Source organism: Acinonyx jubatus, chromosome F2 (genome assembly GCF_027475565.1).
Source record: "Acinonyx jubatus isolate Ajub_Pintada_27869175 chromosome F2, VMU_Ajub_asm_v1.0, whole genome shotgun sequence".
Taxonomy (NCBI): Eukaryota; Metazoa; Chordata; class Mammalia; order Carnivora; family Felidae; genus Acinonyx; species Acinonyx jubatus.
In genome coordinates, this window is record NC_069394.1 from 65,026,088 (window position 1) to 65,042,658 (window position 16,571).

The 16,571-nt window shown below is 33.3% G+C and overlaps 1 protein-coding gene across 11 annotated transcripts in view; it reads right to left on the reverse strand.

Moving 5' to 3' along the window:
* The window catches only part of CSPP1 (centrosome and spindle pole associated protein 1), a 158,689-nt gene that overhangs the window by 97,342 nt on the left and 44,776 nt on the right, over positions 1–16,571 (reverse strand). For 8 of the 11 annotated variants that reach the window (XR_003415110.2, XR_003415112.2, XM_053208617.1 and 5 more), the window contains 5 exons: positions 16,413–16,516; positions 15,667–15,690; positions 11,413–11,493; positions 10,013–10,114; positions 8,650–9,089 (listed from right to left, as the gene is read on the reverse strand). Coding sequence is in view for 9 of the 11 variants with exons in the window: in XM_053208617.1 (XP_053064592.1) it covers positions 8,650–9,089; positions 10,013–10,114; positions 11,413–11,493; positions 15,667–15,690; positions 16,413–16,516 (751 nt within the window). In the remaining 2 variants the exon portion in view is untranslated. The remainder of the gene's footprint in view (positions 1–8,649; positions 9,090–10,012; positions 10,115–11,412; positions 11,494–15,666; positions 15,691–16,412; positions 16,517–16,571) is intronic. The other 3 variants (XM_053208620.1, XM_027042783.2, XM_027042786.2) reach the window with 1 other exon arrangement.

Below are 16,571 nucleotides of genomic sequence, written 5' to 3' on the forward strand. Positions count from 1 at the left end.
TAATTTGTAATTAATAATGCCAAGCAACCAGAATTAGTTATACTAGTCTATATTAAATATGCAGGAGCAGAAAAGAGTTATCAGAAATGCCTATTTGGAAGGGTGGTCCTTGGCTGGCACCTGGAACACATATTTTGGGAGGAGTCCCACCATTCCCCGGATGGAGAAAAGTGGCTCACTGTGCATAAACTGTTTATACAAACCATAGAGTTTATGCTGAACATCTGCTTTCCTTCAGAAGTTCAGAATTTTCCTACATCCTCGAAAAAGGGTGCCTGTGTGACCAGCCCACAATAAAAACATGGGCGCTGTGTCTCTAATGACCTTTCCTGGTAGACAACGTTTCACTCACGCTGTCACAATTCAATGCTGGAGGAATTAAGTATGTCCAGTGTGAGTCCACTAGGAGAGAACTCCTGGAAACTTGCACCTGCTTACCTTCAGACTTTGTCCATGCCCCTTCTTCCTCTGCTGATTTTATTGTGTATCCCTTCACTGTAATAAGTCATACCCATGAATATAACTATAGATACAAAGTCTTGTGAGTCCTCCTGCTGAATCACCAAACCTGGAGGTGGTCTCCCATTACTCGACAAAAATAAATGTGATGTGGTAAAGTACTGCCTGAACAAATGAAAGTTTTCAAATATAGAGAAATTTAAAGTTACAAATTTTTAGAAACATACTTTGTGATTAAACCAGAATTAACCAGAATTAAAGACTATTTAGATATACAAAAATCTTTCTAAAATTTATCTAAGAACTGTGGCTTCCTGCATTTTTAGGTAAGTTCTCTAAAGACATTTGGACTTGCAATTCTAACCTATCTTTATGTAGCTATAACCAAAGTACACTATATCCAGAGCAACTATACTAAAACATGTTCTACAATTTTTTCAATATACAGAGCTATCTTAATAAAGTAAGCACCATAAACACAAAAGGCCATATTCAAAGTTCCTTCCAAATTAATCATTTTATTTATGTATAAAGTCAAGATCTATGCTAAATTCTACAGTAAAATCACCAAGACTTCCCAATGAACTGCCTATAAGGAAGACAGCTTTAAGGTATACCCTTTCACTAAAGAAAAAAATTTCACTATCAAAACTATAAAAGTCCCCTCCTGTTGCTGACAATTACAATAAAATCAAGACTAGAGAAATGTTTAAGAGGCCCAATAAAAGCAGAGATACACATTTCACCAAAAAGGATAAAATAAAATCTTAAGGCATCCTATTTAATTGTATGAAATGACTCATAATAGGATTATGCTTACTTTGTTAAACCAATGAAAAACTATTTACAGATAGTGATTCCATAAATATTTTTTAAATTTACTAATATAAGATTTTAAAAACAAAAACAAAAAACTAGAAGGGAACCTAACAAGCTGTGAAGTCAAATTATAAATTCATAAAAGCAAAATATTTACCATCTCTTGGTCATAGATTCCTATGGCTCACAGCAAGGAAGAATCATTTTTCACCTTACTTTTAAAAAACTCATCTAGGGGTGTCTGGGTGGCTCAGTTGGTTAAGCATCCAACTGTGGCTCAGATTAGATCTCACGGTTCCTGAGTTCCAGTCCGGCGTCAGGCTCTGTGCCGACAGCTCAGAGCCTGGAGCCTGCTTCAGATTTTGTGTCTCCCTCTCTCTCTGCCCCTTCCCTGCTTGTGCTCGCTTGCTCTCTCTCTCTCTCAAAAATAAACTTAAAAAAAATTTTTTTAACTCATCTAATTCACAAAATAGTTACATCATCTTGTTTTCATATCACGAACTTCTCTAATGTGAATGAATTCTGTTATTAGGGGTACTCTCTTAGATGTTAAAAATACTGAGCTATTAACTGTGGATCACCCTTTTTCCCTATGTTTTCAGTTGTTTCACAATTTTTATATTTACTTTAATAAATGATTTTCTAATATTAAGCCCATCTTTAAAATGGAGAAAATAATAGTATTAAAAGAGTTAAATAGAATGGAAGTGCTAACTGCATTAATCACATAAAAACTTCTTTAAAAAGCATTTTTTAAAGCTAAAAGTTTCTTCTACTCGCTAACATTGGTTATAAAGTAAACATAGTAAAGTAATACAGTAACTTCTACAGATCAAGTTAATAAATAATAAAGACTAGGATGATCACATTTAAAAGTGGTCTATAAATTTCAAAGTATTAGGAAACATACCATTACATTCAACTTATAAAAACTCCTAAAACATTATTTTAGTTAAATTGTAAATATTCATAAATAAATAACACACACACACACACAGAATACAAGTGTTAAACAAAATGTTAACTACCTTGTTAATTATTTAAAACCACTGCCAGTGATTAATCTTGAGTTCAAGAGTGTAAAATCATTCCTGGGCTTTAGCTTTCCCATGAAGTGGACAAAATAGTTCATTAATAAAGACATTATGGCACATGAAAACATTTATGGGCTAATTAGAAAAAAACTGAGACCAAAAATATAAAACTCAAAAATTGTTAAAAATCAAAACTAGAATTTATACATGCTAAATTTTATAAGAAAAAAGAGTAAGAGAAACTTAGGAAAATGAAGGAAAATTAATTTTGTACTTCTCACAATCATAATTATTTTTTGTCAAGAACTTCTGGTTAAGATTACAATATATTATGAATAAATGCTTAGACAAAAAATAAAGAAGGTATTACATAATGATAAAGGAGTCAATTCATGGAGAAGAGATAACAATTGTAAATATCTATGCACCCAATATAGAAGCACCTAAGTACATAAACCAAATATTTACAAACATAAAGAGAGAAACTGACAGTAATAGTAGAGGACTTTAACACCCCCTTTAAATCAATGGATACCATCCAGACAGAAAATCCAGAAGTAAACAGTGGCTTTGAATAACACATTATACCAGATGTATTTAACAGATATATAAGGAACATTCCATCCAAACACAGCATAATACACATCCTTTTCAAGTGCACATGAAAAATTCCACAGGACAGATCACATGTTGTGTCACAAAACAAGTCAGATCAAATTTAAGACTGAAATCCTATCAAGCATCTTTTCCAGTCACAAGAGTATGAAAGTAGAAACCAATTACAAGTTGGGGATGCAGGGGGGGACAAAAAATATAGAAAATGTGGAGGCTAAACAACATTCTCCTAAATAATCAATGGGTCAATGAAGAAATCAGAGGAAATCCAAAACACATGGAGAAATATGAAAAAGGAAGCACAATAGTCTAATCTTTGGGACATAGTGAAAGCAATTCTTAGAGCATTCATAGTAATATAGGCCTACCTCAAGGAACAAGAAAAAAAAACTCAAATAAACAACCTAACCTTATGCCTAAAGGAACTAGAAAAATAACAAATAAAACCCAGAGTCAACAGGAAGAAAAAAGTAAACAAAGATCAGAGAGAAAATAAATGAAATGGAGACTAAAGACCAATAAACACAGAGCGGGTTCTCTGAAAACAAAACTGATAAACCGTTAGCCAGACTAATCAAGAAAAAAAGAGAAAGGACTTAAACTCAGAAATCAAAGAAAGTAACAACTGACACCACAAACATACAAAGGATTATAAGAGAATATGAAAAATTATATGTCAACAAATTGGATAACCTAGAATAAATGGCTAAATTCCCAGAATCATACAATCTTCCAAAACTCCATCAGGAAGACACAGAAAATCTGATCAGACTGATTACTAGTAACAAAACTGAACTACAATCAAAAATCTTGCAACAAACAAAAGTCTAAGACAAGATGGCTTCCCAGGTGAATTCTACCAAATATATGAAGAAGAGTTAATACCTATTCTTCCCAAACTATTCCAAAAAATAGAAGAGGAAGGAAAAGTTCCAAATTCTTTATACAAGACCAGGATTACCCTGATACCAAAATCTGACACAGACAGTATATTTAAAAAAAAAAAAAAGTCCACAAACCTACAGGTCAAAATCCCTGATGAACACACATGCAAAAACTGTCAACAAAATATGAGCAAGCCAAATTCAAAAATACATTAAAAGAATCATTCACCCGATCAACTGGGATTTATTCTGGGGATGCAAGGATGGTTAAATACATGCAAACTAATAAAAATGAAGGATAAAAACTATATGAACACTCAACAGATGCAGAAAAAGCATGAGACAAAATACAACATCATTTATGAGAAAAACTCTTAACAAAATGGATTCAGACAGAACATACCTCATAATAAAACCTATATATGGAAAACACATGCTTAACATCAATGGTGAAAAACTGAGAGTCTTTTCTCTAACTAAAATCAAGAAGAAGACAAGAATACCCACTCTCACCACTTTTATTCAACACTATATTGGAAGTACAAGTCACAGCACTCAGACAAGCAACAGAAAGCAAGGAAGCAGTAAAACTTCCACTATTTGCAAATAACATGATACTATATACAGTAAGTCCAAAAGACCACCAAAAAACTATTAGAATTAATAAATGAATTCAGTGGGGTACCTGGATGGCTCAGTCGGGTTAAGCATCCAACTCTTAATTTCAACTCAGGTCATGATCTCATGGTCAGTGGGATCGAGCCCTGTGTCAGGCTCTACAATGACAGTGCAGAGCCTGCTTGGGATTGTCTCTTTCCCTCTCTCTCTGCCCTTCCCCTGCTTGTGCTCAATCTCTCTCTCAAAATAAATAAACATTAAAAGAATGAATTTGGTAATGCTGCAGGATAGAAAATTAATATACAGAAACTGCTGCACTTCTATACACTAATCAATGAAGATGCAGAAAGAAAAAAAATTCATCCCACTTACAATTGCAACCAACCAACCAACCAACCAACAAACAAAAAACCTAGGAATAAATTTAACCAAAGAGGTGAAAAGCCTATGCATGAAAATTATAAGACTCTGATGACAGAAAATGAAGATGACACAAACAAATGGAAAGATATTCTATGTTCATGGACTGGCAAAAATATTATTAAAAATGTCCCTACTGCCTGCAGCAATCTACAGATTCAATGCAATCCCTATCAAAATACCAACAGCATTTTTCACAGAAGAAACAAATAATCCTAAAATTTGTACTGAACTACAAAATACCCTTAATAGCTGAAGCAATCTTGAGAAAAAAGAACAAAGGTGGAAGCATCACAATCCAAATTTGAAAATAGTACTACAAAGCTATAATAATCAAAACAATAGGGTACTGGCATAAAAACAGACATATAGATCAATGGAACTGAATACAGACCCCAGAAAAATACCGACACTTATACAGTCAATTACAAGAATCTACAATGGGGAAAAGACAGTTTCTTCAACAAAAGGGTGCTGGGAAAACTGAACAGCTATATGTAAAAAAAAAAAAAAAAAAAAAAAACTGAATCACTTTCTTATACCATACACAAAAATGAACTAAAAATGGATTGAAGACCTAAACATGACACCTGAAACCATAAAGCTTCTAAGAGAAAATACAGATAACAGTCTCTTGGACATCAACCTTAACAACATATTTATGGATATGTCTCCTGAGGCAACGGAAACAAAAGCAAAAGTGAACTATCAGGACTACACCAAAATAAAATGTTTTTGTACAAAAAGGAAACTATCAACAAAACAAAAAGCAACCCACAGGAGATATCTTCAAATGATTCATCCGTTAAGGGGTTAATTTCCAGAACATATAAAGAACTCATACAACTCAAACCAAAAAGCAAATAATCCAATTAGAAAACAAGCAGAGGATCTGAGTAGTCATTTTTCCAAAGAGACATACAAATGGCCAAAAGACACACAAAAAGATGCTCAACATCACTAGCCATCAGGGAAATGCAAATGAAAACCACAATAAGATATCACCTCGTATCAATGAGAATGGCTAGTATCAAAAAGACAAGAAATCGTAAGTGCTAATGAGGATTTGGAGAAAAGGGAACCCTCATGCACTGTTGGTGAAACTATAAACTGCTGCAGCCACTATGGATAACAGTATGGAGATTGCCCCAAAATCATAAATAGATACACCATATGATCCAGTAACTCCACTACTGGGTATTTAACCAAAGAAAATGAAAACACTAATTTGAAAACATACCTGCATGCCAATGTTTATTGCAACATTATTTACAATAGCCAGGTTATGAAAACAACTCAAGTGTCCATCCATAGATGAATGGATAAAGAACATATGGTGTATATATATAGAATGGAATACCAGCAAAAAAAAGAATGAGCTCTTGCTGTCTGCAACATGAATGGACCTAGAGAGTATTATGCTAAGTGAAATAAGTTAGAAAAAGAAAAATACCATATGCTTTTATTCATATGTGGAATCTAAAACACAAAACGAATGAACAAATAACAAAAAACAGAAAAAGACTCATAAACACAATAATCTTATTGCCAGAGGGTGGGGGCACACAGGGAAAGGGCTGATAGGTGACAGGGATTAAGAGATACAAACTTGGTACTTATGAATTAAATAAATCATAGCAATGAAAACTACAGCATAGGGAATACAGTCAACAATATTGTAATAATGTTGTATGGTGACAGACAGTAACTACACACAATGTGGTGAGCACTGCATAATGTGTAAAACTGATGAAGCCCTATGTGTGCATGTGAAATCAACTGCATATCAACAATACTTAATAATTTTTTTAAAAAAAGAATAAATGGTTAGAGCAAGAAGCCACACATAGTTACACATTTCTTTAGTCTCAAAAAACTTCACTAATAAATAGAGTCATTTTTCCTACCAACCACTCTGCCTGCTAAATAAAAACTATTGAATGATAAAAACTTTTTGTGGGAATTAAGGAATCTACAAATCTGAAATACAGAAACTAAATTTTAACTTCAAATGTCTTAGAGACATATGTGAAAAACCTACATCTGGAGATGTAAGTTTATACATTAACAAAGTGCAGTAACATATAATAATGATTTAAATTTGAAGAAATACTTTTAAACATTTTAAAATGTACACCAGGAATTATACTCACTGATCCTCATGTTTAATCTATTCTTAAAATGCTACCTGGAAAGGTTATATAGAAAGAGTTCACTTCATTTATAGGATACATAAGAAAATAAGCTAGTTCTCAAAAAATTAGGCTGAAATTAATTTGTTCAAGTTTAAAATTATCACAGGATATAATTACAAAAAAATATATCAAAATATTTTTTAAAAGCAATCATCATAAGTTTCTTGCAATTCCAAACTCAAAAGATAGCATTACATTATACTTTAAAGATAAACAGACACCATAAGGAAAAAAATGTTCTCATGTACAAAGAAGGCAGAACCAAGAGTCCAAGATTACCTGCACTTCCCTATTTGAGACCTCTTTTAGTTTAGGCAGCCTCTGACTACCTTCAGTTATAAACATTTTTAAATATAAAACATTATAGGATTTGGAGTATTTTCTGAAGCACAAACAATTCAAATCAGAGATAATGACAAGTAGCACTGCAAAATTCTAATCTTTCATTAATATCACTTAAATCAGGGTGAATATTAATTAAAAAGACTGGGTGAGCAGGCGATAACAGCTACAGAATAAGAAGTAGAAGACAACAAACTGTAAAGGTTCTGTTAATATTTAGAATATTAACATTTAGTTAGGATTAACTAATATTTAGAATACTAAATGTACAGCAATAGATCTCAGAAATTTTCTAAAATATTTAAAAAGTAATCTATTTGGACTAATGAAACAGGTCTCATAAACTCGTGAAAATTTAGATTTAACACTTGCAAGTTAACAAGTCACTGACAAATATGGAACCCTGCCATATTTCTATCTCCAAATCAAAAGTTCATTAAAATATAGCAAATTGTAAGTATTAAGGTAAATGACTTAATAAAATAAAACCCCAGTGTAGCAGTTAAGAAATTACAAATAGTGTCCCAAAAACAATCATCAAAAAAACTGAAAAGCACCTGAAAATCTGATAGTAAAAACCTGGTATCATTTTACTTAAGTAAATGTTTAATAAGTGACTTACTAACAATGAAATATACTGATAGAAGTACTTAGGAGCATAGGAAAATTAAAGGAATAAGCTGTATTTCATCTATTTTAAAATGTCCTTTTTATCCACATTTTAACATGTGAATCTGGGATTGCCATCAACCTGGTTTTAAGTCAAATTATGGCAAAGAAGAGTTCTTCCCCTGTCAGTCACCTAGGGGCATTATGAATCTGAGACCACACTGAATTCTTGCCTCAAGGTTTTTCAGACAATAGTAGCAACATGAATTCAGACTGCAAACCTCAATTAGTACTGGCTTACAGTTCAAAATCTCAGGCAAGTTTTTTTTTGTACACCCTCTGTTCAGTGCCAAGGTTGAGACATGGAAGATTCCTTTCTGTCCCCTTCTGTGAAAAAGTTTATTTTCCATCTAATTTTACATAAAAGTTGTAGCCTTTCAGTGTCACAGCTTTATTACAGGGTCCCTTTCTTGCCGTTTCAGGAATTGTATTTGTTCCTTCAGTGGCACATAAAAAAGAATGGTATAACCTAAAATTGACAGCATCTTATAATTAATCAAATATGCAAATCAAATGAAACTCCTTCTCCCTAGCATAATGATAAAAAATAACATTAATATTAAACAAAGAAAATAAAAATAAAGTTGTAAATACCTGTCATTTGTATACACTCTCAAAAGTCTTCTATCAAAATCACTTTCATATCTAAACCTCTCGTCCATTTCTTCACTTACTTCAGGATCTTGATCTGGTCTATAATAGTGTCTATCAAAAACACGATAATCATTAAACTTGCTAAATCTTCTCTCTGGAATGTCAGCCTTGCTGGCAAACCTTTGATGTTTTTTATCGGAAATGCCCACTTCTTCATTAGTTTTTTTAATGATTCTTCTATTCCTTAATTCAATTTCATCATCTAGTTGTCGGTATCTGTTCTCCTCTAGTCTTCTTTGGTTTAGAAGCTCTTCATATGCCTCCGAAGGCGTTAAGACATTTCTCGTAGGACCCTCTGAATTTTCACAAGATGTTTGTATTTGTGAAGGTAAATCAGGCTTAACCTGACTAATAGGTTTTTTATTTCTTTGATTCTTGTGCTAGTCAAATAGAAAACAAGAAACAGATCTTAATACAATTCTATTTTTTAAAAGGTAATTAAACCCTCAAATGACGCTGAGTCTACTTAACAATCTCAACTCCAAGGCTTAATCACCCAAAGAAATATTTTTATTAAAAAAAAAAAAAAACCTTCTTGGAAATGCTATCCTTCAAAACATAATAAATATCAAATAAACAATCAACAGTGATATAAGTAAGTGGGTACAAAAAGAGAGGATAAACTAAATGCAAATTCCTATCCCAGGAAATATTAAAGCATACTTTGGCAGGTAAAATTGCTTCCAATTATTTCAAATTAAATTCTTAACACAAAGAATATAGAAACTGCTCAATTTTGGGGCCCCAAAAACATCAACCATTTTTTTTAATGTTTTATTTATTTTTGAGAGAGAGAGAGACAGCGTGAGCAGGGGAGGGGCAGAGAGGGAGCGAGACACAGAATCTGAAGCAGGCTCCAGGCTCCGAGCTGTCAGCACAGAGCCCGACGTGTGGCCCAAATCCACAAACCGCGAGATCATAACCTGAGCCCGTTGGACGCTTAACCGACTGAGCCACCCAGGCGCCCGTAACATCAACCATTTTTAAATGTGGAAAAATATATATATAGCTAGAAATTGTCAATGTTCTAAAAATCACTTAAAATTAAAAACTAAAAATCACTTAAAGTCAATCTGTAAAATTATACCTCCCCAATAAAGTTAAAAAGTAGGGTAAGTTCTTCAACATATGATAAAACCATTTATAAAACTAAATATTGTCCTGAGTTTAGTTCAATTTGGTTTACTCTTTAAAATATTTACATAAAAACCAAGTGAAATGTTTAACATACAAAAATATTATCAATTAAGTACAAAATATTCAACCTTTGGTGTTAAAGATTTACTTTAAAAGGAAAACCTACCTCAGTACTACTCTTTTCTACCTGTCTGAACTTTTCAGTGGATTCTTCCTTACCCCTGAGAAACTGATTATATTCTTTGTTGCGTTCAAGTTTCAATCTTTCCTTAAAATAAAAACCAAAAGGTAATGTTAAAATTCCAGCTTCAGAAAAAAGTACCTTTATGTCCAATCAAACACATACAACATAAGATATTACCCAGAATCAAGCACTGCTAATAATTTCAAGGATAGAAATAGCTGCAAGGCACGAGAGGGGCAGGAAAAGGTCTGAGACCACCAATGCAATCCCCCACATCCTTTCTGGTCACATTAAAATATGCATTACTATTTTTTAAAAAAATTAAAATATGCATTACTATTACTACACACTTAGGTCCAGGTTAACACAGGAAGTCATTAATAGAAGGGAGGTGCTTTGGTTGTGAAACATCTCCATTTTATACATTTTATAAGTTACATCACTTAGTTAACATTTTCAAAAAAGCCATGCCCCATAAATCCATGGGATTCTAGGTTTGTTCACCAACAGCAATCTTAGAAAATCCAGGTGCACTCTGCGAAAGGCATTCATAAATAAAATCGTCCCACGAGTAAATACATGAGTGTGTTTGCCAGGAGAGTTGTCAGCATGTTTCCAAGGAGATTTGACCAGGTTACCTTCCTTCTTTCCTTCTCAGGGATATCTCCTGCCTCTATTCCTCCACCCTACAGCCAAAACACCTGCTGCTAACCATTTCTTTCCCAAGTATAAAGAAGTTGCTTGTTGTATTTTAAACATAAGAAGGTAAAATTATCACAGACACTAATATATTATAAGGTAAATGTTTTGTTGAAACACAGGAAATGTTCTTAAGCCTTAATACTTCCACTGTCATTGAAACAGCACAATCTAAAAAAGAGTTAAAGATTTAACTAGGTCATCTTTTGAAGCTTACTACTGCCCATTTGTCTTATGTACTATGTTGTGATCGCTCACCTGGCTTTGCAGTGCTTTATCAGTCCATCTCTAAAGAGTATGGACATATTATTTGTACAGTGATGGCAATACATTCAAATAGTCCCAGACCTCACCCTACATAAAAGCTCAGTATACTCTCATCTACTCATCCCACTGATAACTGTGACACATGAAATGAACTTAAAGCTCAAAACCAATGCTGAAAAATATATATTCTATATACTCAATTCACAGATTAAAGGTATCTTACATTGTTATAAATGTTATATTCAAAAGTTTTTTAAAAAACAGCACAGAGACTCCGCAGACTTTTTTAAAAGGCATATATTCAAGTATGGGAAATGATATAATCTTCTCCTTGGATTTAAGTCAGGAGTATGTTCTTTAATTATCTTGATGCCTCATAAAACTATTACTCACAATAACTACTCCTATTCACCTACCTTAGCAGATAACCTCTCACCAATAGGAAGAGAAACTCCCAGAGTAGATGGATCTGTTTCACTCGTGGACAGAAAATTTTTCTGTATACATACACATTAAAAAAAATACATTATCTAATTGCCTTTATAAAATGTTCCATAAATGTGTCTTACGTTCTATTTTCTAAGTGATTACTTATGCAGAGCAAAAGAATGAAATGGAGATGAAGACACAAAGTACAATTCTACAGAGTTCACAACAAAAGTAATTAGGAAACAGAATTTTCTTCCAATCAACAACTCCCTGAAGAAGAGAATCAGGTCTTAATTTTCACTTGCTACATACATATATGTATATTCCAGATGATTCAAAAGCATGGGAAAAAAGGAAACTCTTTTTCAATTTATATTCCTCATCTAAACACATATTCTTCATCCTCAGTGCCCTACTGTCCTTTTGTTCTTAAGGCCAATTTAAACTTGCTCACCAAGATCCGTGTGCACACTGCAATCATGTTTGTTTACTAATTTTCCTGTAATAATTTATGAGTGGATATCCACTCAAATGCCAGAAGATATAAACTACGAACACTGTTTCCTTATGTGTACCTCCATCCTTGATCATTAAACATTTAGACAATGCAGTGTAGTAAAAAGACCATCAGGTTAGGAGTCGAAAGACATAGGCTCCAGGACTAGCCCCAACACTTAGTTCTGTCACACTGAGCAAGTTACCTAACCTTCCTGACCTAGGCTTCTACCATAAAATGAGAATAGTAACTGCTCTGCCTATCTACCAAAGCTGGCATAATGATCAAAGAGGATTAAAAATGTAAAATCTCGGGGTGCCTGGGTGGCTCAGTCAGTTAAGCGTCCAACTGTGGCTCAGGTCATGATCTTGAGGTCCGTGCATTCAAGCCCCATGTTGGGCTCTGTGCTGACAGCTCAGAGCCTGGAGCCTCCTTTGGATTCTGTGTCTCCCTCTCTCTCTTTCTGCTCCTCTCCCACTCTCGCACTGTCTCTCTCAAAAATAAACATTAAAAAAGCATGCAAAATCTCTTTGAAGGCTATAAAGCAATCACAAGGATTAGAAAAAAATATATATGATCTCCAACTTTCTGGTACTGCTACTTTGTAGTCACAATCTAGAAGTTATTTAACTTCTCTGCCTCAGTTCTTTTGTGTGTAAAACAGGGATCTAAATCACTAGCTTCTGAGGATTAAATCAATCAATATTTGTTAACCTATGTAGCTCCATGCCTTTTACTTATTCATTAATTATTGACTACCTAAAACAAAAGTTATTTTTTTTGGTGGTAGGGAGACAAAGATAAGAATATATTCCCTATATGTAAGAAATTTACAGTGTTACTGGGGAAACAAATATGTAAACAAATAACTACAATTTAATGTACCAACTGCTATAATATAGTTATATCTAAAACATTTGGGAACAGTGATTAATAAAACTAAGCGATTAAAAAGGTTTCACTGAATCTGAATTTACAAATAATAATTTACAAATAAGTTGTGCTACAAAAGCTAATATGAAAGTTGGTTGTATAGAACTCTAAACTTACTTGTCAAGGAAAACAATAGGATACCTGACTAAATCCCTGAATCAGTTTAACCCTTATATAAAAAGTACCCTATAAACCTAGCCATTTTGTAGTTATACATGTGCAAAAAACACATTCAGAGTTCCAACCCTTGGAAGACAGAGACACAGCACCCTCACTCCTTCACTGGGCAATTCCCACTCCCTATAAAGGCCCAGGATAATGTTTGAAATTTTCAATAAAATGAAAAACATAATAAGGACAATATAGTGAGTTATTCAAAAGTCTAAATTTTAGTCATTCGCTCATTCATTCAATATTGAGAGCCTATGTCCCAAACTGTTTGAAACATCTGAGTTGCATCAGTGAGGAAAACAAAGATCCCTGCCTTCCTAAAGCTTACACTCAAGCAAAGGAAATTGAAATAATAAACATAAGGACGAGTATGGTATGTTAGTAGATGATAAGTACTGTGACAAAAAAATTAAAAGAACAGGCTACAAACATTCCAGGCTTCTAAAGAATGGGAGAGGGAAGAATAGAAATCTAGAGTTCTCTTTTGGACATGTTCAACATAAGATACCCATTAGATTTCTAAGATAGGTAGCCAAATAGAGTAAGTGTGAGGTTCAGGAGAGAAGTCTGGGCTGGAAATACACATTTATTAATTCAATATAAAAATTATTCTCCTGAGAATATATTCTCCCTGCAATGTTAGATGAACAAGTGTCTTTTGTTCTAAAAATTGGGAAAGAGATGGTAATTAATTGTTTTAATGGCTCTTCTTGGCAAAATTTAAAGATCTGATTTTTTGTAATTTAACTATCCACACAATCCAAGTCTGGAAGCCACAAAAAAATATCTAAAAAGAGTAGACTTGGAAAATACATATTCTAGCGGTCAAGGAAGCCACTGCAGCCACCTACCCAAATCCTATGTTATTTTCTTTTTCCCTTGCCTTCCTTTCCATGTCCACCTTCTTAGATGTCAACCAAAATGTGTCTCTTGCATATTAAGAAACTACTGCTCCTCTATCATAACCACATTCTTGATACTCCAACACCAAAACTCCTTCATATCCATTTGAATTTAAAGATTTGTACTCCTTGATTCTTTTTCTTTCTTGATTCTTTCTCTCCTTCATAAAGGCAATTTCTTCCTATGCCTCCTACCATCATTCTTTTTTAAAATCTTCTATCTATGAAGTAGGTAAGTGAAAATGGTAGATACCAGAGGAAAGGAGTGCTGGGTAGATACCAGAGATACCAGAGAACAAAGGAGTGCTGGGAGAGGGGACAAAACTGAGTACGAGGCCAGGGAGGCAGGCTGGAACACAAAAGACTTCAAATGCCATGCTAAGGAATATACATTTTTATCCAGAAGCTCAGTGAGGAGACAATGAAGTATTTAAATTGGTAAGAAACAGGATCATTGTGGAAAGTACCATGAACAGACTGAAAATTAGCGGGAAAAGAAGAGTTAAAAATCTGTAGCAGTAATTTAAAATAACCACTAAGAATCTCTAATATGCAGAACTAACAGTCCTAAAATAGTTATTGAGCTCTTCACAGGCTGCTTAAGGAGGTATAGTGTTTCACACATATGAAATTAATAACCTAATCTGAGGTACCTGGTTGGCTTAGTCAGTAGAGCATGCAACTCTTGATCTCAGGATCGTGAGTTCAAGCTCCATGTTGGGCATAGAGCCTACTTAAAAAATACATACATACATACATACATACATACATACATACATACATACATACACACACAAATAAAATTCCTTTAAAAAAACCTAATCTGATGGTTTCCTATCTGTCTACATCATTATTTTTTACTACTCTCAAAAATAATCTAGTCTAACCAACCCAGGCTGGTAAACCCAATATGCCTCATTCATACAAAGCTAAAGCCTCCCTTCCAAGTCCTTCTTTACTCTATATTCTCCATCTGGAAAACGTCCTCTCCTTGATTCACCCTCTAGTGTATCCAAATTCTACCTATCGTGTCTTACAAAATAACACCTTGGAGTCTCTCCTAATCATTATATCCTTATTAGGTATCAGTTTCTGACCTGTATGATGTCATCTCTACAACCAGACTCTTAAGACCCCTTGAAGACAAATTCGTCTTCATAAGTGCTTAAAAACTGTTGGGTGAATGATGATGGATGCGTGAGATACTTTTTTAAAGTTCTGTAAAACTATAGTGTTTCTGTTTTCCAGTATAAATTTACAAATGCAGTCCATGCGTTTGGGTGCAAAAATATTGAGTAATCCAAATCCTGACAACACACTTTAAAAACATCTTAGAATATCCTGAGTATTATTAATTTTAATGTGATTAGCAAAATTAGAAGAAAAAAATTGGCATGCTGAAAACAAATGGGCCATAGAATATTTCTAAAAGATGTATAAGAAAGCAATAAAAATAAATGCAAAGCAGGAATCAAAAGGAATAGTGCCTGATTGTATTAATGGAAAATTATAATGTATAGACTGACATTGGTAAAAGGATACAAAATGTTACCATTCAAAAAGTCAAAATCACAAATGAAGTTATTTTTCTTAATAGTTTGAGAGCAACATCATAAAATGAAAATAACTGCAAGCTACTAGATCTAAAAAAAGAAAAGAAAAGAAAAGAAAAGAAAAGAAAAGAAAAGAGAAGAGAAGAAAAGAAAAATGAAAGGAAAACGTTTTGCAGGCAACCCTACCTTTCTTTTCGCTTGTGTAATACCCTAAAGTCAAGGGAAACAAAGTATTCAAAGTTCTTTCTCTCCATGTGCACATCAGAATAAATAAGAAACCACTTAAACATTTGGAACAAACATTACAAAGTATGAAAAAACTATAGAATATCTTGAGATGACTAGAAACATCATGATTGTTTAAAATAATTTGATAACTTCAAAAATAAATTGCATTTGAAAACTACAAGAAATCTTTAGCTTAGAAATTACATAATTTAACCAAATATACTTAAAACAAGGGTTCTGCTAAGTAAATATATTAAATCATAAAGCAAAGACTTGGGAGGTTAAATAAATATATTAAATGAAGTTTTTATAAGCTTAGCTGACAGGAAAATAATTAGCAACTAGAACCCCATGTGTCATTTTAATACATGTTTGGAGGGAGTAGAGGAGTTCGGAATTATAATTGGGCTATTTTAAACCATGATAACTCTACAGAAAACATGAACAACCAGAACTTACCATCAGATTTAAAATTAAAGCCCACTACCCTGTTCCAAAGGTCAAGAGTCAATGGTACTAGTTCTCAGCACCATTTTTTTTCTACCAATGTCATACATGTCACTTAACTTTCACTATAATATCCTACTGCTAGATACCACTGAAAACCTAAAAATTAACACATATGACTAAGACCTTAGGAAAATAATTTAGGAGAAGAATTCTGAAGCATAAGATCTGAAGCATAAATTAATAGAATTTATTACCTGAGTAAGATAGCGTCTGTAATCTTGCCTCAATTCTTCTTTTAGTTTATGTTTCTTCCGTTCATAATCTTCCCCAAGTGGTAAACTTAATCCATAATCAATTCCTAGAAAGAGAACAACTTAAGTAATATAGCTCATTTTCAAACCAATGTCAGTTTC